Below are 22,566 nucleotides of genomic sequence, written 5' to 3'. Positions count from 1 at the left end.
GAAACCCCCAAATCTGCCAACAGAGACCTGATGTGCCTAATAATGTTACAAAGAGGCCAACGTGCTAAATGAGCAGAAAAAATCAACATGACTAAAGAACTTGAATCCACTTCAGCCACAAAATCTCTAAGACATCTTTCTTGGCAACCAAGTAACCCCACTATCAACGACAAAGCTTCCGTCATGATAACATCTTGCTCCGCAAACTCTATATAGAACGCAAAAACTAAAGTTCCCTCACTAGTTCGAACCAGTCCATCCCCAAAAGCTCCCTCCGCCGATATACTGGTATTTAGTTTAACCGAATGCACAGGAGGTTTTACCCAAGAGATGATAAGGGGCCGACTCACCCTACCCTTGCCAGTGGCACCCCCTACCCAAACACAATCTCTATCTCCCCTAAAGAATTGATGCTTCAGCAACTTGGCCTTCTCCATTTGATTAATAAAGTTGTACACCTAAGAAAGGCAGGAGGGTCTGCAACAAACAAATGAGCGACCGTCTCCACCGCACTGCCATAGCAGCAACATTTCAACGCTAAAGGTAATCCCTTGCGCTGAAGCTAGCAGTCTGAGGGAAACCATTTCCTCAACAATCTCTAGACGAAAATCGAGGCTTTCAAAGGAACACTAACTCCATGTCAATGTATTGACAACAAACAAATTCCTTTTCTCGCGAATGGCCTCCCAAGCCGAAGCTACAGAGAATTCTCCCGTGGAAGAAACAACAAATTATTCAAAAAATTAGAAATTTAAACTCAAATGACATAAAAAAGAACATTTAGGTCATCTAAATTTAACCAAAAGGCAAATATATTGATATTGTTACAAAATAAAAGTGCTATTGGAGTAAAGAATGATTTATTGCATGTGCATTTGTATTGGTTAGGGCAAACTAAATTCAGAAAAAAAATATATAAATATTAAATATCACATTTTTTGTCTCAATTACATTTATTCCTTCAAAATAATTGATTTTCTAAAAATTTTAAAAGAAAAAAAAATCTAAAAACAACATGCTCACAAGCAAAGTACGTGCTCCGTTATTAGTATCTCTATGGTTGATTATTAACTGTACTGTTGTAGGAGCTAAATGGAGGGATGTAGAAATATTCATCATAATCAGTATGAATTTCTAAAGTGAGACAAAGTGTCAATATAGTCTATTAGATTACATTGTGAAAACTTTATCAACTGAAACAAATGCTGAAAAACAATTAAGCAGTTTTTAATGAATACTACAGAAGGTGAGATGAAGCAGAGTCGTCTTTGATGCCAAAAAAGGCTTTGCCATTTGCTAAAAACAAAAAGAAAGGGATTTACATTATGGGTGTGTTTGGTTCCCATAGAATTGGAGGCTTGGAATTAGAATTGAAGCCCTAATTCCAAATATTCGGTTTGGACACTATCAATGCCAGAGAATTAGAATTCAATTTGAATTCTATGGGCCATCAATTCCACAAATTCAATTCTTTGGTGAGACCTAAGAATTACAATTCCAATTCCATAATTTCACCTCTTATTCGGATTAGTACGCGGATCCTAGTGGGTAAAAAATTAAAACCCGGTCAACTAGGTAAGCGGCCCTCTCTCGCGATCTAATTAGACACTTTTCCTCAACCGCAAGTACCTCTAATCTAATTGCTCTGCGTCATCCCCTTCACCTCCACCCTAACATTTTCCCTCTTCTACCACCGTCTCCGGCATCGCTCTGCCACGCATCTACCCATCACCTCAACAATCGCGAACAAAGTGCAGGATTCTCAAATATTTTGTATATATTGAAGCCGTCTAGGGGAGGATTCTCAAATATCTTTTACTGCTCAACTCAACGGTAAGCGCATTTTCCTTTACATTCAACGTTCTTCCTGCATTATATTCGTCAAATGAAGTTTTCTGTAACTTGATCTTCCTTTTGTTTTCTGTTTCTCATTTCTGTCCCGTATTCCATTCCGGTAACACTAATTGTTTCTAAAATCAGATGCAAAAATTTTGGCCGCAAACAGCAAAATCTTAGTATCCAATAGATGGCTGCACACATGGGCAGTTGGTGATGTACAACTGAGGTCAATGAGCCACTTAATTGTTCATCAATTAAGTATACGATCACAAAATGATGAAGTCATTGTACCCACCCATTGCACTCAAACTCATAATCATATTCTTAATCATATCTTATTTTGACTTTAACCCAAACAGCAAATCTTCTTAGTTGGATCACAATAAGCTGACTACTGATTAATACTGTTTGTTTAGGAAAAGAATGAAAAGAAATCAACGGAAGAATGAAGAATCCAATCCAATCAGAATTTAAGTACATTGACTTCTGATCTTTGAAATAACTTGCCATATCTGTTGGCACTGAATGAATTTTTCTTCATTTAACATATGTATGAATTTTTCAGGTGCATATTTGCCTTTCATTTTTAGTTCTATAATGCAGTAGCTATTAAATATGTTCTTAAGAACATGACATTGTGATGTTTTTCTGGTGCATATCTACCTCAGATATGGCATCTGAAGCAACATCTCAGTCAAAAGTTAAAGGCAAAGGGTATTTCACTTGGACTCCTGAAATGGATCGTGTAATGGGCACTTGTTTTATTGACCAAATGAACCAAGGAAACAAATTGGATGGTAAATGTGCATGGAAAACAGTAGCCTACACCGCAGTTATGAATGCTTTATTCGATAAACTCAATATATCTGTGACAAAGGCTAATATTATATCTCGTTTCAAGACATGGGAGAAACACTATGACATCTTATACCCACTGCTCCAGTCCTGTAACTCTGGGTCTACGATAATATGTGACTACTCTAGAGGTAGAATTGATGTTCGTGATGAGGATGTATGGAATGCTCGAGTAAGTGAGAATCCAAAAATTCTTTATAGTAGTGAAGCACCTTTCTTGCCTTTATTTCTGTGTTATCCACAATAATCTGCACTATCGCTCTAGTATGTTTTTCACTGCATTCCACATGTTCCACCATTGGTACTCTTGGTGATAGTGTACTTATGTCCAGAGTACCCCATTGATCAGAGAGCACTCTGCAGAAATCATCTAATTCCTGCATCTTCGGACAGCTATTGCTGCTAGAGAAAAAGGGATTGACAAAAGGAGCTTTAGGCAGCTTTTGATACCTTCCAAAGAGAAAAGACTTGAGTTTCCTCAAGGTTTTCTGGAAGATATATCTAGTTTTGTGGAGGGATCTTCTCAGCAGCATTTTCTGGTTCTTTTCTTGTTTCGGATAGCTTGTTTATATATCTTTCTTTCTTTCAGCAGTAGGAGATACATACAGCTCCTATTTTCTGTCTTCTTGTGTTCTCGATTTCTTGCAATATTTTTTTTTTGGGTATCACTTCAGTTAATCTCGATGATAGAATAAGAGAATAGGAACCCAATGATTATTGTTGGACTTTCTGTGGTTGAAAGTGCCATTGCATTGATTAAGGACAAAGCTAAAGTTGTAGAGGCTTGATAAAGCTCCATCAAGTTAATACGTATTATTGAGTAGTGGATAAACTTTGACTAATGGGACCAACTCATTGACGTCTTGATCAACGAGCAGGGCCTAATTTTCAGCCTTTTTCTTCTGCTTGGTATATATAATCCAATCCCTACTTTTAATCTCTGTTTACCATAGTGCAGTAGAGCTTATTAAAGCATATGATTAAAAATTCAAGTACGGACATCCTTTTCTTATGCATTATTTTGCATGGAACTTGGCATGATTTGGGATATTTGCAGTGATAGGTATAGCTGTAATTTTTGTTTGAGAGTTTTCCAATAGCTAATTTGGTCTTTTGAATTAATAGCTAGTTTGGCATGATTTGGTCTTTTGACTTACCTTTTCTTATTGTTGTCATGATTTTGAATTGCAGAATTTGGATATTGACATGGATAAAGAAGGAGATGAGCAAAAAGCAAAAAAGAGAAAAGTAGTAGTTGCAAATTATATGGTAACAATAGCTACATTAGTAGTTTGGTGGCATGAGAAACATATAGTAAAGGAGCCTTACTTGGACTTTAAAGTAGCACGTGAAATATATCTAAGGCGTCTTTACTATGGAAACAATAGAGTTTGTGTAGAGCAACTTAGACTCAATAAACATTGTTTTACTGTTTTATGTACAAATTTAAGAGAGCATTGTGGGTTGACGGATACTAGAAATATTACTGTTGAAGAGGCAGTTGCAATGTTTTTCTATGTTCTTGCTCATAATTTTAAGAATCGCACTGTCAATTTTAATTTCATAAGATCAGGTGAGACAGTTAGTCGATACTTTAATATAGTTCTACGTGCTATCATAAAATTGGGGAGACACTATCTTATCCAGCCTGAATCGGAAATGGAATGTTACGAGCATGAAAAGTGGGAATGGTTTTAGGTAATCAATATTTTTTGATATTTATTAATGAAGATAATATTTACAAGATTCATCAACTTATGATATTTTGTTTATAATACAGGATTGTCTTGGAGCGTTAGACGGTACTTATGTTAAAGTACATGTTCTTCTTAGAGATCAAGGAAGATATAGGAATAGGAAGAATGAGATAGCAACAAATGTTTTAGGTGTATGCTCCCGTGACATGAGATTTACATATGTATTGCCTGGATGGGAAGGTTCTGCAGCAGATGGTAGAGTTCTACGGGATGCGTTAGTTAGATCAGATCCATTAATTGTTCCCAAGGGTATGTGACAATTAGATATCAAGTGTTTTTTTTTTCTTTTAACTATAAATGAGTAATAATTTGTTGTCTAACATTACAGGCAAGTACTTTCTTGTTGATGCGGGTTATGCAAATAGCTCCGGTTTCTTAGCTCCATATAGGGGAGTTAGATATCATCTTAGCGAGTGGTCTGCTAGTGGGAGCAAGCCTCAAAATTTTAAAGAGTTATTCAACCTTCGACATTCAATTGCTCGAAATATGATTGAAAGGACATTTGGTTTGTTCAAGAAGCGGTGGGCCATTTTGAGAGATGCATCTTTTTTTGATGTTAAGACTCATGTCATAATAATTAATGCATGTGCCATCCTTCATAATCTTATTCGAGTAGAACAACCAAATAACCCTTACTTGGATGAAGTTGATGCTGAGATGCGAAGAGTACAACATGAGGTTGATGATGAAGATGAAATGGAAGATGAAGATGAGGAAAATGGAATGGAAGATGATGGTCCAAATAATGATGGTGGTGTAAATGCTGTTAACGAGAATCGAATTCGAACAGTACAACCAACTAGCGAGTGGACACAATTTAGAAATGCTTTAGCACGAGCAATGTTTATTGACTATCAAATTAGACAAGGCCATCATGGAAGTTGAAATTTGATAGGAATTTATTCGAACTTAATTTCGTATTAGAATGGCCATTTATTGAAAAATAGTAGCAATGTATAATTGTGCTTTTCTTTCTCTTTTTTTTTTTGGCTAAAAACACTTTGTTTGCGTATTCCTCTATTTCTTGTATTCCTATATTGAAATTTCTTGTAAGATAAAAAACTCAAATATTTATAATAGGTACAAGTTATGACTTTCCTCTCAATTCATATCATAGAGTAGGCTTTTGATTTTCTAAAATTTAAAGTTCTTAACTTTAAAAACGTATCAAGGTTTTAACTCGATAAATATTAACTACTTTTTAAGTTAGAATATACAATTATTTTTTATTTAATTTAATTTAATTTTTTTTAAAAAAGAATTTTTTATTTTTGCAAAAAAGGAACTAATTTTTTTTCTTTTAAAGCTTTATTAACAATTAGTTAAATGCAAGAAAAAATAAATTATTAAAGGTACTAATTGGTTTTTTCCTTAAAGCTTTAGTAACAATTAGCTAAATGTTTAAAAATTATTATATAGTAAAAAAAAGAAATTTTTTATGTAAGGAAATATTAGTTGGAAACAATTCTAATTCCTAATGAATTCTTCTCTCATACAAACAAAGAATTTGGAATTTCAAATAAATTCCGTATCAATTCTATGCATTTCCCAAACGAAAGAATTGAAATGACTTGAAATTCCAATTCATAGAATTCCAATTCTATAGAATTTTAATTCTAATTCAATTCTAATTCTGTAGAACCAAACGTACCCTATGAAGTTTTGGGAAAAAAAAAAAAGTGCTGCTCATCTAGTGCTTTTTCCATGCACGTTTTGGTGATGTGGGCTTGGGCCTTTTCGCTTCTGCTTCTAGTTTCTGTAGCAAGGCCTCCACCCATTCTCTTGCAAGGGTTCCACTTGACTAAATTTCGAAATCCACCATCCCATCCCACTAAATTTGCTTCATAGACTGAAAACAGCTCCTTGCTCCTAAGTAATATTTGAACTTCAATAGCATCAGAAAACACATATTCAATCTGAATCACAAAGTCCTTTTAAAAAATATCGACTAATTTATATCTCTGGATTCAGCCTCCTAGGATCCAAACTAAAAATACTCTAAACTGTGGATATTCAGTCATGCATAGTCTCCATTTGGATTGGCCATTTTTTCAAAAACAAGCTTTCAAATATAATGTTACAGTAATATACAATAACTCAAAAAACATCTCATTCACACAATATATCAAATATTTTAAAAAATTTTTGTAGTAAAAATATTTCATATACATTGCTACAGCAAAATTTTTCAAAAACACCCTCAAAAACAACTAATTCAAACAACTAATCTTCAGCACCACTATGAAAAAGAGTACATGCAGCATTCTCGAGATGATGGTCATTCACCTGGAATTTAAGTTGCAATTCATTTAATAACCAGCAGCATTACATATCAAAAGAAGCAACAATCAAACAATCAAAACCATAACTCATTAAGTCAAAGGCTAGATCAAGGCCCTTTGAATCTCATTCACATGCATAACAATGGAACTCACAAGCTCAAGAGGAGAAGCAATCTACAATACTTAAATGGCTTCACACTAAAAAAATGAAATCCATCTATAGGATCATGCAAACATAGAAACAACCTGACTCTATCGCTCACTTGTTTAGCAATTTCTTTTCTCAAAAACTGTAAAAAGAGGGAAAATAGCCCAACTACAGCATGTGTCAAAACCTGTCCCATATTGAAGACAATGAAAAGTAGTACTGTTAAGAGAACTGACCAAACTTGAGCAGAAAACATTTTTCTTGACTCCATCACTATTGAGATACCAAATACTCAAAAGATTTTATCTTAATCATTTGATAAACTAAGTAGATTAAGCAAAACAAGATTGCAAAAATTAATCAAGAAATAAAAAATATAAACCTGATTTATTCACCACTGCCACTACTCCCTCGGTCTTATCGGACAAAGGAATGCCCTGGTACACCTTTTAATCTTCACAATTAACAACTGCTAGCCACAAAGAATGGAGCTGGAACAATGGATGAAAATAAATTAAAAATGGCACCATAAAGTGCCCATGAAGATTTGGCCTCATTTATCTGCTGTAGACAAGAAATAATAGACTAAAATGGGTAGCTGGAAAAATGTTCTCAACACCATATAAAACTTTAATTAAGTCAAGACAGGTGAGATAATCTCCATTTGCAAACACAAAAGAAAAACCTGAGCAAGTTGCACATGAATCAGTTTCTTCTCCTGTTGAGCATTCATGCTTTTTTTTACCCTTCAGTTCAATAAGTACCCTTCCAATCCTGAAAAATTGCAATCGTAAAAGCAATTCAATATGAGAAATAGTTCCACAGGATACATCAATCTACAAAACAAGAGCTTTTGTTAGCTACCAATACCATGGTTATTGGTATCCTGAATGAATTTCAAACAAAAAATGAATAACACTTAGATGAGAAAGGAGATTAGAAGTGGAAGTCACCACATCCCCAATCCATGCAACCACAAAGTGAAAATCAAGTTAATGGTGACAAGTTTCGCTAAAGCATCCAGAAGTACTGCATCTCATTTATTTCCCAATGACGGTCATATGCAAAATGAATGCAACCTTCAATCAGTAAAATGAAGTTGACACTAAAACCTAATGCTCCACAATAGTACATTCACTCTCGAGCATGTCATATTCTGTTGAAATCACACTAACATCTTAACATGAGATAAAGATTGCAGCTAGGAGCCAAACTTTTGCTGTCTCCATCCTTGCTGTTAGAAAATAGCCTTGTTTCTCCCTACATAAGCTATAACACTCTCAAACTAAAACACTTGGGAGAAGCTACAGATGCATGCTTTATGAGTGTAGAAGATAACTAATTTGAAATTAGATTTATTTCATCTTCAAGCAAAAATAGCTATACCTTGAGGACAAGGGGTTTTCTTCTGCAAAATAAGTCATGGGACTTTCTTCTCCTTCCCCTGCATATAGCACATTTGCCTGACAGTTGCACCCAAAGGTAGAAAGTAGTATACCAACTATATCCTGTATCTACCACACAAAAATTTTTAACCGTAGCAATAAACAATTCTCACTTTTTTATGTGAAAGATTTGATCGTATTGATAATAAAACAGTACAATAGGAAGTTTTACAATATTTACCAATACTATTTCTTTTTACTCTCTTGCAGAGTTGACTGTATTGTTACGACAACGTATTCATCTTTTGCACGTTATGAAGTTTCAATACTATTTTCTATTGATTTATTCATGCAAATTGTCTTCTGCAAGTATGTCATGATCATTAGTACAACTGATTTGACGAAATTTCAAATAATTATTCAGAAAGGTGGTAGTTTTTATGGTATTTGACAATTACGATTAATGAAAACAATACAGCTATAACTTTTGAAATGTCCATGTCTTTTACAATTGCTTTGAAGACTTGACTGTTCATAGTACTAACCTCAAGATCAAAAACCCTCCTAACTCCAGAAAGGCCAACCACACCTTTAAGATCCTGTCTAAATTGTCTGTCCAAGTCCTCTGCCTAATATAACTAGGGCATTAGGCCCCGCCTAGGAGTAGGTACCTAAGTTCAACATGGTTGCTAAAGTTATTTTGGACCTAATTTGTTTGATAAAGTACAAAAAATTTAAGAAAGCAGTAAGTACTATACATAAAAATTTGAAAGTAAGAACATATTGTTTCAAATAATCCATGTAGAATCAAGCACACTGATTCCTTCAAGTAGGGGAATCTGGCACAAAAGAAACTAATGAAATCAAGAATGGATATTTGGATTGAGATGAAGAAGAAAACAACATCCTTACCTAATTAAGGTATGCTATATCTTTACCTCTATACTACTACTCCAAATGCATTTATCATGAGCCTTGAGCCTTTGCTAGAATTAGAAGTAAAAATGTTACAGACGGAATCTGCTCACTGCTAGCCTGTTTTGATCCCTGATTCTTTTTGTCGGACAAATCTCTTCCTTCTTTACACACAAATGGAAAATTTCCCTCCAACTTCTATACAAAACTATCTCATTCTGTAAATCAGCTAATCATAGTGATGAGCTAATATTCAAGTGACAGGAAAAATTATACAAATAGTCATTATATGTTTTTTTTTTTTTGCAACTTAGTTGAATTTAGCTATGTTATGCATTTAATTATCAAGGGAAATGGGATCTAGTCTACTAATTACAAAAGTCAAGGTCAGCTAATTATGGTCTACTAAATGCAAAAGTCAAGGACAGCTGATTATGGGATCTGGTCTACTAAATGCAAAAGTTAAGGACAGCTGATTATGGGATCTAGTCTACTAATTACAAAAGTCAAGGGCAGTTGATTATGGTCTACTAATTGCACTAATCAAGGGTAGCTGATTATGGTCTACTATATTAGCTGTATATTAGCATATATGTAATTAATATATTAGATAGGTAGATATATTCTAACCAGAAGAGAAGGTACACAGTTTTTCTATTTAAATGGAAAAGATGCACAAAAGACGGCATTCAGTCTTGGATCTAGAAAACTTGTCACAGTATCAGAGCCAGTTATTTGAATTTCTCCGCCTTTCCAAACTTTTTGAGTTGTTATTCTTCTTGGGTTAATTATTTTGATCAATTATTTGGTTTCAAGATATCCTTTTGGGTCAATCATATTGTGGTTGGCAGCCTTTCTTGTAATTTAGATCTTTGTTTTTTTTTTTTTTGAAAGAATGTCTATAGAAAACTGTGTACCTTCTCTTCTGGTTAGAATATATCTACCTATCTAATATATTAATTACAGATATGCTAATATACAGCTAATATAGTAAACCATAATCAGCTGCCCTTGATTAGTGCAATTACTAGACCATAATCAGCTGCCCTTGACTTTTGTAATTAGTAGACTGGATCCCATAATCAGCTGTCCTTGACTTTTGCATTTAGTAGACCAGATCTCATAATCAGCTGTCCTTGACTTTTGCATTTAGTAGACCATATTCAGCTGACCTTGAATTTTGTAATTAGTAGACTATCTCAAAGCCAAATGATCTCAGAACATGCAGAGGATATAACACGATACCCTGACTCATAGAGGACTTAGACACCCTATCTTGCTTTTTGCTTTTCCAAGAAATAAGAGAATTTCCAAGAAACATGCACCAACCAGTAACTGAACGTCTAGTATCTGAACAACCCGCCCAGTCAGCGTCACTATAGGCTACCAAATGATCAGGAGAATTTCTGGAGAAGAAAAGACCACGAGAGGAAGTGCCTAGTAAATAACGAATAATGTGACGAACAGCAGCTAGATGGAGGTGCCTAGGCGCCTGCATAAATTGACTAACTTGTTGAATAGCAAATGAAATATCAGGCCGAGTAATAGTTAAAAAGTTGAGACTTCCCACCAATTGCCGATAGAGAGAGGGATCTGAGAGAAAATCACCCTCATCACGGCAATTTTTAACATTTACTTCCAAGGGGGTATCAACAGACCGACCATCTTGGAGACCTGCCAAAGCAATTAATTCCTGGATGTATTTATGCTCATGTAAGAAAATACCAGCTGAGGTAGAGTGCACTTCTAGACCCAAAAAATATTGTAGAGGACCTAAATCCTTCATATGAAAAGAACGTTGAAGATGCTCCTGAAGTTGAGATATTAATTCAGAGTCATTTCCTGTGATAACAATATCATCAACATATACAAGAAGTAAAACAAGACCCTTATCAGTCTTTGCGAAGAAACAAAGAGGAGTCATACTGACTCTGAACAAATGAGAAGCTAATAAGCGTAGAACGGAACTTATCAAACCAAGCCCGTGGAGCTTGTTTTAAGCCATAGAGCGAGTGTTTTAGCTTACAAACATCAGATGAAGATGTAGAAAATAACTTTAATGGTGGAGTCATATAAATCTCTTCTTGCAGATTGCCATGTAAAAAGGCATTCTTAACATCCATCTGTCGCAATGACCAGCCCGTAGAAGCAGCAATAGCTAGAACAAGCCAAACTGCTGTCATCTTTGCCACAGGAGCAAAGGTCTCCTCATAATCTACTCCATACTCTTGCCGATTACCAAGAGCTACTAATCGTGCTAATCCTGTATTTCACGAGCGTACAAAACATATTGAAGTTGATTGTCACTCTATCCGCGAAGCATATGATGATCATGTTATCCCTCTTCCTCATATCACCACTGATCTTCAAACTGCTGATATACTTTCGAAAGCCCTCTCTCGTCATAGACACAATTTTCTGGTTGACAAATTGATGCTTTTTGATCGACCAGCATCAATTTGAGGGGGGATATCAAGGGCAATGGGATCTAGTCTACTAATTACAAAAGTCAAGGTCAGCTGATTATGGTCTACTAAATGCAAAAGTTAAGGACAGCTGATTATGGGATCTAGTCTACTAATTACAAAAGTCAAGAGCAGCTGATTATGGTCTCCTAATTGCACTAATCAAGGGCAGCTGATTATGGTCTACTATATTAGCTGTATATTAGCATATCTGTAATTAATATATTAGATAGGTAGATATATTCTGACCAGAAGAGAAGGTACAGAGTTTTTCTATTTAAATGGAAAAGATGCACAAAAGACAGCATTCAGTCTTGGATCTAGAAAACTTGTCATTAATGACTTGTATATTTGAATTTAGCCATATAGTGTATACAGATACCTAGCTACTTAATCCCACCCTGCCAACTGGTTGAAAAACTTTCTTAAACCTATGTGAGAAAATGCTAAAGCCACAATTAGATCATAAAATATATATCCTCCAGAAACAATTATTCCCTGTTTGAAACCAAAAGAGATTGAAATTGAACCATAAATTTCCATGCATATTAATAAAACCTAATACAATAAATCTTAAAAGAAGGAAAATTCGAATTATTAGGCAAGACGATGTAAATAAATTATTTCTTTTGCAGAAACAAAGATCTCATTCACCTTCTCTTTGGCTTCTTAGAGAATGAATCAAATCATCCATTGAATTTGTTTGGAAACATGTGTGTCGTTTTGGAAGATGACTTGAACCTGTTTGACAAATGCACCAATAGAAAATTACATAGACAACTAACTTTTGGCCAAGAAATTAAGGTCAGAATCAATAGATTGGAAACAAAACTAGAATTTATGACATGAATAAAGGAGAAATTTGAACAAGGAAAGAGATGAGATATTAATAACTTCATTTGAAATCACAATCTCTGCGAAATTGAATCAACATGATTGTAACCTCTGACTATATAATACATCCTCAATCAGAAAAATTGTAAGGGGAAGCCCCACCTTTGTGGAAGTTCAACTTGCACATGGAGATGTAGGAGTATGCAGGTTTCATTTCCATAGTTTATTTTTATTATTTTTATTTTAAATGTGCTAAGTTGACCTTCAAAGTAGAACAAAATTTCAATGGCATCTTAACTCCAAGCATGTGCACAGTATGGAAGAATAATACTTTCTGAGCTAAACTTAAACTGAACGTGGAACTTATTCTATCTTGATAAAGCATATCTTAAGTTCAATCTGGAGACATCTGTACAAGGTCTCGTTGAAATCTTCATCTTAGGATGCCCAAATAAAATTTTAACATGAGCAAGAAGACTTATTGTTCTTAACCAAAAACCATGCAACTGTCATTGTCTTCGCAATGGATGACCCCATCACTCATTAGTGCATGCATTAACAAAACCACACAAATAAAAAAATCTGCACAGAACAGCTATATGGCAGATCAACAAAAGATCGCTTCTCGATGATTTTATAGGTCACTAAACAGCATACTTTTTCCACAGCTAAAAGAGATATTCCATAAATTTTAAGCATGACATACCTAACAAGGACATAGTCAGTAAAGCCACAGAAATTGTTCCCAAAATTGATTTAAGAAATTATTCTTAATCACTTCAGCTGAATTCTTTCACATAAAATTCATAGAAAGTTTTTCTCTGCTTTTGAATACCCGATTGATTGTTTCAATGCAGCCTTATCTGACAAGAAATCTTCACATCCCATACAAACTTTCACCTCCCTCCTGCTCTCCAGGAAAGAACGAGAATAAGAAAAAGAAATGACAGATATGAAACTGGCTAGACTACAACAGTATATTGTTAACATTTTGATGAGCCACAAAGACTTTTTTCTTTTTCTTTATTATTTTGACAATTGCAGATGGGAACCTAACAGAAGCTCAACGAATTGGTATACTTGTGCAACAGATGCCAATTCTTAGTTATTATTGCAATTTAGCAACAATCCAACACTAAAAGTAAAGAATTCATTATCAGGAAGTTTATTTTAGATGAACAACTAAATAAACAAGTAAATGTATTTATCAGGAGAACAATATGAAAAGAATGGAGAGTTTCTTGGACAGATTAGTGCAACTTATTTTAAGAAAAAGATATTTTTGCCACATTCCTATCCAGTATATATACAATTTAGTACAGCATTGACATCAATTTTAAATAATAAAAGCTCAATGAGTTCTTATACTGATAAAACTGTTGAAAGATTACCAATGCCTACAAATTAAAGGATTTAAAGGTTCACTACTAAGGATCCTTGTGTAGTTTAGTTTATAGTTAAACGGAAAGTGATCAGAATACATTTTCTGGATTATACTTGAAAAGTTAGCCTCCAATCAAATGCAGTGACAGAAGTCAACAACCATGACCATCCATGGGACCTCAAAATTTTAACCCAAACCAAGATACTGGTCCAAAAATTTTTTACACTTTTAAACTGGCTGCACCTTTGGCTACATTTAGGAATTGAAAGAAAAAACTTCCTGCAAATTATTAAAAATGCAGCTTGTAACTAAACTTTTCTATAAATCCAGATAAAAAATTATATTTTCAGATGAAGTTTTATTCTTAATTCCAATGAATTCAGCTATTAGTTATCCAAACTAAAATTACATGCAAGCAAACAGTACTAAAAGCCATGAAACACAAAGAAAAGGAGCCTGTAAAAGTTACCTTTTATGTGATATGCTACGCTGAAGTTCTCTAAGAAAGGTTAAGCAAGAAGTCTCTCTGAAGAAGCTGTACATATCCAATTAACACCAGCAGGTTTCTGTGAACTGCTGCACCAGTACAGTTATAAATTGAACTTCCCTTAAAGACCGCAGCTTCTTCCACCTGGACTGAAGAACTTTGAGGCATTTCACAAAATATGACCAAGAGAGCTACTCGAGGCTCAGCTGCAACACTTCTTATATTCCATAAAGATGATAAGTTAAAACAGAATCAAAAGCAAACCTAAATAATGTTAGTTAAAGTTTAGGGGCCAAAAACCAGTAGGACCAAAAGCTGCAACCAATGTGAAGGTCCTCTTTATCCCCCATCAATAAACTTCTTGCTATCAGGACCAATCTTCAGCATCAACATAAGTAGAGAAGGATTTTTCTCTTTTTCAGTAGATGAATCAAGTAAAATGGAAAAAGTAGATGCATCTAGCAAGAAACCTCTACGAACCATTTCTTCATAGTAGACTATTGCATCATCATAATGGCCTCCTTTAAGGAGTTCTTGCAGAATAACATTGTATGTAACGCTATCTGCCAGGCAACCATTTTCTTCCATTTTTCCAAAAAGCTCTTTAGCTTCAGTGAGCAGGCCTTGTGAAAGCAGGCCAGCAATCATTGTGGTGTATGTTGGGACATTAGGATCCAATCCTTTAGCATAGAGATTGTCAAAAAGATCACGAGCACTATCTAGCCTCCCACTTTTGCACAAACCATCAAGGATGATACTGTACATGCCTATATGATGATCGATTCCATCAGCTTCCATTGAATGGAATAACTGCAATGCTTCGTTGACATGTCCAGTCTTGCATAATCCATCCAACATTACACAGAAAGTGTAAAAATTAGGCTTTATGCCAGCAGTTTGCATCTCATCGAAAACTTCTCTTGCACTAAGATAGCTTCCTACACTATATAACCCCTGCAAGACAGTGTTATAAACAACAATATTAGGTGTTAAACCTTTATGCTGAATCTCACGAAAGATATTCATGGCTGCTTCCACTTTCTTGTGCTTGAAATAGCCATTTATCAGAATACCATAGCTATGGAGGTTAGGGGTAAGGCCGCTAATAACCATGGCTTCAAAGACCTTCCTTGCTTCATCTATTCGGCGCTTTAAACAGTATCCATCCATTAAGGAACTGTATGTGACCAGATTGGGATTGTGACCTTGCCTAATCATGATGCCGACTACCTCTTCAGCAACTTCAATATGCCCTTCCTTACACAGTGCATCCACCACTATATTGAAAGTAACAACATTGGGAGTAATTTTGTAATCTTTCATCTCAGAAAAGAGCTTTGTAACGTCTTTCCATCTATTTAAATTGCATTGACCACCAATCAAACAATTATAAGTGACAACATCTGGGGAAATGCCCTTTTCAATCATCTCCTGCAAAAGGGCAAGAGCTTCGCCGACCATTTTATCTTTGCAAAAGCTGTCAATGATAGTATTGTACACATTAACATTGGGCTTACATCTTCTTCTTTTTTCCATGACTCTTAGGAATTCAACAGCCTTTTGAGTGTTGCCCACCTTACAGAGCCCATCTATCACAATCAGAAACATAACTTCATCAGGCTCGCAAAGCTTTTCGAATATTATTTTCTTAAACAATTCTTGTGCTTGGGGAACCTTATGTTCCCGAAAGAGTCCTTTAAGTAGAGTATTAAAGGTGACTATGTCGGGCAGAATACCACGCTTGAAGAAGACACCCAATACAGAAAACCCCAAATCCACTCGACCCAAGAGGCTGTAACAATTAATCACAACATTGAGGGTGTAGTCACTAAGAGGAATGCCCCTGACGTACATATCTCTGAAAACTGAGACAGCAGATGAGTAATGCTTCTTCATCTTAACAATGCGGTCCACCAGTCGATTGAAATAAAAAACACAGGGCAGAGGCCTCATCCGGACCATCTGCTGGTATAAGCTCAGAGCTTCATCAAGACTGTCAATACTATCAATCCTACCCTTCAACCCAGAAAGAAATTGCAAAACATTACCAGAAGACGTCCCAATTTGGTGCTGATGATTTCTAATTTTATCACTACTAGTTGCTATAGCTGAACAGAAAGCTAATTGGGGTTTAGGGCTTGGGAATGCAGAGAGAAATGAAGCAAGAGTAGTACAATTAGCAGCAGCAGCAGCGGTACCTAATGAAGCCGCTCTTCTCTTCATTACCATCATCGTCCACTCCAACTCTCCTAGTCTGAAATTAACTCTTTACTGAGATTTTTCAGGCAAATTGGGAAGCTTTCTCAGTACAAAGCCGTCAAGTTCGGATTATTATGGCCCAATTAAAGGGTTTCGGGCTGGGCCCAAACCAATTTTTAAGGGCTGTTTTGCTTAGGAGTATAGTCATATTTGAATCATCATCGAATTTTGAAACTGGCAAACTCAATTTGGAGTTTTGATGAGCTTAATGATTAACTTCAAACTTGATTCGATTTAATACTAAGTAGGTTCTAGTTCCATTCGAGAGCTTAAAATTTTATTTATTTTTTATATTTTAGTATTATTTTATCTATAATAAATATATAATATCTATAAAATAAATAATAAATATGTTATTATGTATAAAATATATATAAAAAATATAAAAAAATTTATTCTAGTTGAATCAAGCATTAACGAGCCAAATATGCACAAGTTTACTTTTTGCTATTATCTATTTGTTATCACAATTTGCGTATCTTTTATTTTTTTAAATATATATTTGTTATTAAGTGTATGCCCCTAATTCAAAAAAAGGAATTTACATTGAAAATTTGATCTTTCAAATTTCTCTTTATGAGCTTGCTTTTATTTTTTTTTCCTTTCTTTATTGATTGTTTGGATCTCAAATCACAGGGTTTTCACATGAAAGAAGACAAACGAATTTAGATTTTCTTGTAAGGTTACGAACCTAGAAATTATTTGGTTAGGAAAATCTTTAGAACTCCACGGATTTCTTCATAGACCAACTTAGAAATTCTTTTGACGTAGCTCAGAAATGCTACGGGAAGACGATGAATTTTAACGTCAATTGCAATGGAAGCAATGGGAAGACTGGTGGAAAACGAGGACTGAGTAGGAAAAGATGGCCGTGGGAAAATTGAGGAAAATAATTCTAAATGGGTTAATTAAATTTAGTAGGCTACTTAATAATATTCACTTAATAAATGGGTAATACTAGGTAACTCATTTATACCCATATATAAAAAATTTAATATACTCAAATCCAGTTATTCATGGCTGGATATGAGTAAAATTAGCTAAATGAGTTTGTTACCACGTATAATATCAATGCAGGTACAATAGGCCAAAAAAATCATCTTTCAAAAAGCTAACAAATACCTCCAATAAAAGCAAAAAAAGCACCCACCAAATTTCATTGAAATTGATGCTAGGATTTTGTACTAATCACTTAAACCTCATAAAGATAAAAGTTTTCGTTAATTTTTCCTTTTTCAACTTGGATTTTCATATGCATGACCCATTGGCACTCTAGGATCCAAAAGTCAAACCTATAGCAAGTGTTGTAGTATTTTAATAAAATAATTAAATTTTCAATTAAATGTGCACATTACAAAGGAAATAAATTGATTAAATTTTCTGAAATTTATAGGTGTTTGAATGGTTTTTACTAAGGAGTTATAGTATGAAATTATGGCTTTTCAATTACATTGAAGTTTTGTAACTAACAATTCAAATTTGGATTGAATAGCTATCATTATGTGAAATTATAATATTTTAACTACAATAAGTTTTCTTGTAACCTACAGCGCAAATTTGAATGTGTTTTGAATGGTCAATAATTTCAGCATTTACTTGGTGTCTTATTAGTAACATAGGTTATGTTTGTCTAACTTTTCTTCACCTATATATATGCATAGCTGAGATAGAAAAGTGACACAACAACTTATGTCTTTTGAGTCTAAATTCACTATTTTCTATCTCATTGTTAGGCAAGAAACAAAAGGTGCTTGTAGAGCTTTATTATCCTAATTGTGTAGTCTAGAGAGAGTGTTAGCAAGTGTGGCTGGACTCTTATATCTTGAGGGTGACAAGTTAGAGAACATGCTGCACCGGAGTTGATTCTTCTACAAAGGCTTGAATCACCTTAAAGAGAGCAAGATACCTGTGCCTCAACCCTCCACACTTGAGTATCAATATCTTATTATTGCCTAATCTTTCTTTTGCATATTTGTTTTTAATTTTTGTTTCAAGTGAACAACAATTTTAAGGCGATTCAGATCAAATGGAAACCAACTTGCAAGTTCATGTCAAAGACTCAAGTGATTTGAACAAACCATTTCGTTTTAGAGGAGTCCACTTCAAACGGTGGAAGGGAAAAGTTCTCTTTTATCTTAATTTGATGAAATGGCTTACATTCTAATGGAGAAAAATCCCAAAAAAAATTCAACAAATGAGATGAGTGATGAGGACAAGAAAGTTCTTGAAGAAAAAATCAAGAAATGGGAAGATGATGAGTTTCATTGCAAGAATTACTTGTTAAATTGTCTTTCTAATGAATTTTTTTATTTTTATGAGAATTCATATCCTATTGCTAAAAAGCTTTGGAAAGCTTTTAGAAAAAGTATGACACTGAAGAAGCAAGCGCAATGAAATATACTGCAAGCCGCTACTTCAAATTTCAAATGGTGGATGGAAAATCTATGGTGGCCTAAACTCATGAACTTCAAATGATTGTACATGAGTTAAGGTCCGAGGGAATCCAGATTGATGAACAACTTCAAGTTGCTGCGATAGTAGATAAACTTCCATCATCTTGGAAGGAATTCCAAAAGGGTTTGTGACACAAGCAAAAGGAGTTTTCATTAGAAAGTCTCATCACTCGTCTAAGGATTGAAGAAGAAGCAATAAATCAAGATGCAAAAAGTGGACAGAATGGTAATGAAAATGGTACTACCAAGGTAAATTTCATTACTTCCAATGACAACATGTCCAATGAGAATAATGCAAAAAATAATGCCCAACTGAAACAAAAAAAAAAAGAATATGAAACGTGGGCATAAGAATTAGCACTCAAACTAGCATAGATATAACTTCCATCAGAAAGGCAAAAATCAAAAGCCCCCTTTTAAATCAGTCCCTTTTCCAAATGATGGTTATTATGTGTGTGGAAAGCAGGAACATTTTGCTAAGACATGCAAATACTGGAAACGTGATTCTGTACCACAGGCCAATGTTGCCGAAGAACCATATATGGCTATGATCACAGAAGTTAACATGCTTGGGAGTTTTGATGGTTTGTGGATAGACATGGGTGCTTCAAGACATGTATGCTTTGATCGCACTTGCTTCAAAAGCTACACACCCGTCGAGAAAGATAAGCAAGTCATGTGGTGACTCTCATACTATCAAAGTTTTGGGTTCTGGTGAGGTTGAACTAAACTTTACTTTGAGTCAAACACTTCTTCTTAAAGGTGTGTTTCATACACCTAAGATGAGGAAAAATTTAGTTTTGGGATTTCTTCTCAATAAGGCTGGATTCAAGCAAATTATTGAGTCTGACAGTTATGTGATTATGAAGAATGTTGCTTTTGTTGGTAAAGGATATGCATGTGATGGCATGTTCAAGTTAAATATTATGAACATCAATAAAACTTCCTCTGGTTCTATTTATATGCTTTCTTCTATGAATATTTGGCATGCACGATTATGTCATATAAATATTGTGATGCCCTCGCTTCTCTCAAGGGCAAACCCTAGGGTATCGGCGGAACGCCTGCCTAACTCGCGCTAGGACTCGAAATTTCAAAACAATAAGACTAGATAAACCAAAAGCGTACTATTCACAATATATCCAACTCCAAAAGAGTTCTATTTACATACCCAAAAGTAGCTATTCAGACCACTAGTTTACATTATGATAACAACCAGTAGAAAGTGGACCCTAAGGAAGGTTCTTATACAAACCACCAAAACAAAAAGAAACATCTTAGTTGTCTGGCTATTACAAACCAAGCCTAACTATTCTAGTGATAGTGCCAAAAGTTCCCCGTGTCGGCCCCTGTTAAGAAAAATAAAGGAAAGGGGTAAGCTATATGCTTAGTAAGTAAACAGGGGTAAAAATATAAATTTCACATTAAAATAAACAATTACGTCCCAAAAATATCAAATCAAAATATATAAATAACAACACAAGTAAGGATACGGGTTGGCTCCAAACCCATGTCATGGTCCATGTATGACCTCCTGTCGACCACAAATAAGGTCCGTAGAACTCCACTTGTACTCCCATCTAACACCTTATCACTCTCACTGGCCAGTCACCTCACAAACTTGCTCGAGCGAACGGAACGAAATTGAACTTGCTTCTCAAGCTCGGTTCACAAACTTGGTTCACAACTTGAACCTACAAACTTGGTGACCTCAAGACTAGGTTGGACTAGTTTCGACCAAATCCCGGCCGGTTCGAATAGTCCGCCTAGATCTTGAGATAGGGCCCACAACTTCATCATATTTCACAAATTTCACAAAAGTCACCCCGAGCTACAAACTCAAGGGGTTCAGTCCCAAAACAAGTCATATACATATATCATGTACAATTATATGCACATATTAGGGTTTAGGTCGAGTGCGATAAAGTACACCCTCGCCTAAGTACCCTTACATTCATATTAAAACACATAAGCAACTCATACAAACAAACGGCCTGAGTACTTACACAAAAGCAAGTATAGCCAAAATGTGGAGATCAAGTCACATATCTCAACTAGCAGGCCCCACTGGCACCGTCTAACCCGTCACCGTCTGAAATAAAAGATTGCATCACAATATATCACAAACGACTACTAGAATGCATAAATCAACCAAAAAGGCAAAATTGGCACATGCAAGTGCGGAACGGCAAACGAAAACGGAATCAGCCGGCAAACGGAAACGGCAGATTTGGCACCTAGAACTGTTTTGATCAAATTTCAGGCTACAGTTATCGGATTGAAGTTCATGAGGTACCGTTGTGAAACTAAGAAGAAAGGATACAACTTTCATGAAGACACCTCAAGCCAGATATCAATGGAACTAGGCCAAAAATGCATAAAACTGTTTCAGCCATTTCATTTCGGGTTACCAAACAATCCCTGTGTGAAAGACCATAACTCACGACTCAGAGATCGGAATCAAGAAATTCTAGAGGCATTGGAAAGCTCATTTATAAGGCTATGACTTTTGTGTTTGGACTAGAAGCTGAATCAGTACAGAGCGTAAGGAAAAACGGGTCCAAAGTTCCTGTCAGAACTGTCCAAATTCAAAGGCAGTTCTGACAACCGTTCTTGTTTTGATCATAACTGAAGCTACGGAACTCGGAATTGGATGAACTTTATACTATTTCGAAGATAAGACTAAGATCTACATTTCTTATGAAGGAATCAACACCCAGTTTGCACGTTATGTAGGTGAACCGAGCATGGCCAGAGGCCAAATTTGAAAACATAACACAATCCCGTGTTCAAAATAGGAGTGAGTGTTTTGGCCATAACTCGGGCTACACTGATCCGTTTGACCTGAAATTTTACAGGCACATTAAGGACTTAAGAGGCTACAACTTTTATGTTTTGAGCAGCTTCAGAATCAGTACATAACATAAAGAAAAATAGAGTCCATGTTCGAATTTGTGAGCTGCCCTGTTTCCAGTTTTGCCGGTTTTTAAACTTTGCAAACACATGGTTCATTTCTATAGTTCTCATGCAAAGTTTCCCACCAATTTCATACCAAATAAATACACATATACCACCTTCTATTTGCCCTACAAGAAAATCGCAATTCCTTTCCCAAATTAATCCCAAAATTTAACAATCACTAACCTTAGTCTAGACACTAATCTTACTAACTCCAACTAGTTCTACCACCTTAACCAACTACACCCTACTCATCTAAACCCTAACTCAGCTAACATAACTTCCCCTTAGCCTAGGGTTTCATGGCCAAATCTGATTTTTACTAAAAATCACCATACAAGTGAAATTAATACACCAATGACTCCATTTCCAAGCTCAAAACCAACCAAAGCAACTTAATAACTCATGAAATCAAAACAACCCTAGGTCTTCATAGCTCAACCGAAATTTAGGCAACCATAACTCAACAAAATAAACCATAAAATTTCTTCACAAGCATCTTATAAACAACAAGACATTAAAACAACTCCGTGAAACATCATTTT

General features: G+C 35.2%; 3 protein-coding genes across 30 annotated transcripts; 1 reads left to right on the top strand and 2 right to left on the bottom strand.

Moving 5' to 3' along the window:
• Positions 1–1,631: 1,631 nt before the first annotated feature.
• Positions 1,632–5,552, top strand: LOC140010139 (protein ALP1-like). Of its 2 annotated transcripts, XM_072056528.1 has the most exons (4): positions 1,632–1,833; positions 3,886–4,392; positions 4,475–4,700; positions 4,780–5,552. In XM_072056528.1, exons 3-4 carry the CDS (start codon positions 4,598–4,600, stop codon positions 5,334–5,336), a joined length of 660 nt encoding a protein of 219 aa, XP_071912629.1. In that variant the 5' UTR covers positions 1,632–1,833; positions 3,886–4,392; positions 4,475–4,597; the 3' UTR covers positions 5,337–5,552. The 2 variants fall into 2 exon arrangements, with proteins under 2 accessions (XP_071912629.1, XP_071912628.1); XM_072056527.1 differs by lacking the exons at positions 1,632–1,833; positions 3,886–4,392 and having other exon boundaries at positions 4,400–4,700.
• A 392-nt stretch (positions 5,553–5,944) lies between these two features.
• On the bottom strand, positions 5,945–16,863 carry LOC113698371 (uncharacterized). Of its 27 annotated transcripts, none has more exons than XM_072056506.1 (7): positions 14,334–16,863; positions 13,187–13,387; positions 12,301–12,387; positions 8,268–10,991; positions 7,567–7,655; positions 7,264–7,372; positions 5,945–6,320 (listed from the first exon to the last, which is right to left on the bottom strand). In XM_072056506.1, the coding sequence occupies exon 1, from the start codon at positions 16,581–16,583 to the stop codon at positions 14,691–14,693; it is 1,893 nt and encodes a 630-aa protein (XP_071912607.1). In that variant the 5' UTR covers positions 16,584–16,863; the 3' UTR covers positions 5,945–6,320; positions 7,264–7,372; positions 7,567–7,655; positions 8,268–10,991; positions 12,301–12,387; positions 13,187–13,387; positions 14,334–14,690. The 27 variants fall into 27 exon arrangements, with proteins under 27 accessions (XP_071912607.1, XP_071912616.1, XP_027073972.2 ...); XM_072056515.1 differs by having other exon boundaries at positions 8,268–8,395; XM_027218171.2 differs by having other exon boundaries at positions 8,268–8,389.
• LOC140010598 (uncharacterized mitochondrial protein AtMg00810-like) lies at positions 10,368–11,587 on the bottom strand. The gene is made up of 3 exons (XM_072057897.1): positions 11,539–11,587; positions 11,212–11,444; positions 10,368–11,078 (listed from the first exon to the last, which is right to left on the bottom strand). The coding sequence occupies exons 1-3, from the start codon at positions 11,585–11,587 to the stop codon at positions 10,368–10,370; spliced, it is 993 nt and encodes a 330-aa protein (XP_071913998.1).
• Positions 16,864–22,566: the final 5,703 nt, after the last annotated feature.

Source organism: Coffea arabica, chromosome 7c (assembly GCF_036785885.1).
Source record: "Coffea arabica cultivar ET-39 chromosome 7c, Coffea Arabica ET-39 HiFi, whole genome shotgun sequence".
In the NCBI taxonomy this organism is placed as follows: Eukaryota; Viridiplantae; Streptophyta; class Magnoliopsida; order Gentianales; family Rubiaceae; genus Coffea; species Coffea arabica.
The sequence above is the reverse complement of the archived record's forward strand: the minus strand, read 5'-3'. Positions and strand labels throughout refer to the sequence as shown.

Excerpts from the sequence above, each read along its gene's own strand:
- LOC140010139 (XM_072056528.1), top strand. The coding sequence starts at position 4,598 with ATGAGATTTACATATGTATTGCCTGGATGGGAAGGTTCTGCAGCAGAT. Across the intron at positions 4,701-4,779 it reads TCCATTAATTGTTCCCAAGG|GCAAGTACTTTCTTGTTGAT; the intron begins GTATGTGACAAT and ends CTAACATTACAG.
- LOC140010598 (XM_072057897.1), bottom strand. The coding sequence starts at position 11,587 with ATGACGAGAGAGGGCTTTCGAAAGTATATCAGCAGTTTGAAGATCAGT. Across the intron at positions 11,445-11,538 it reads CAGCAGTTTGAAGATCAGTG|GATTAGCACGATTAGTAGCT; the intron begins GTGATATGAGGA and ends CGTGAAATACAG. Across the intron at positions 11,079-11,211 it reads TTTCTACATCTTCATCTGAT|ACTGATAAGGGTCTTGTTTT; the intron begins GTTTGTAAGCTA and ends TTCTTCGCAAAG.
- LOC113698371 (XM_072056500.1), bottom strand. The coding sequence starts at position 16,583 with ATGATGGTAATGAAGAGAAGAGCGGCTTCATTAGGTACCGCTGCTGCT.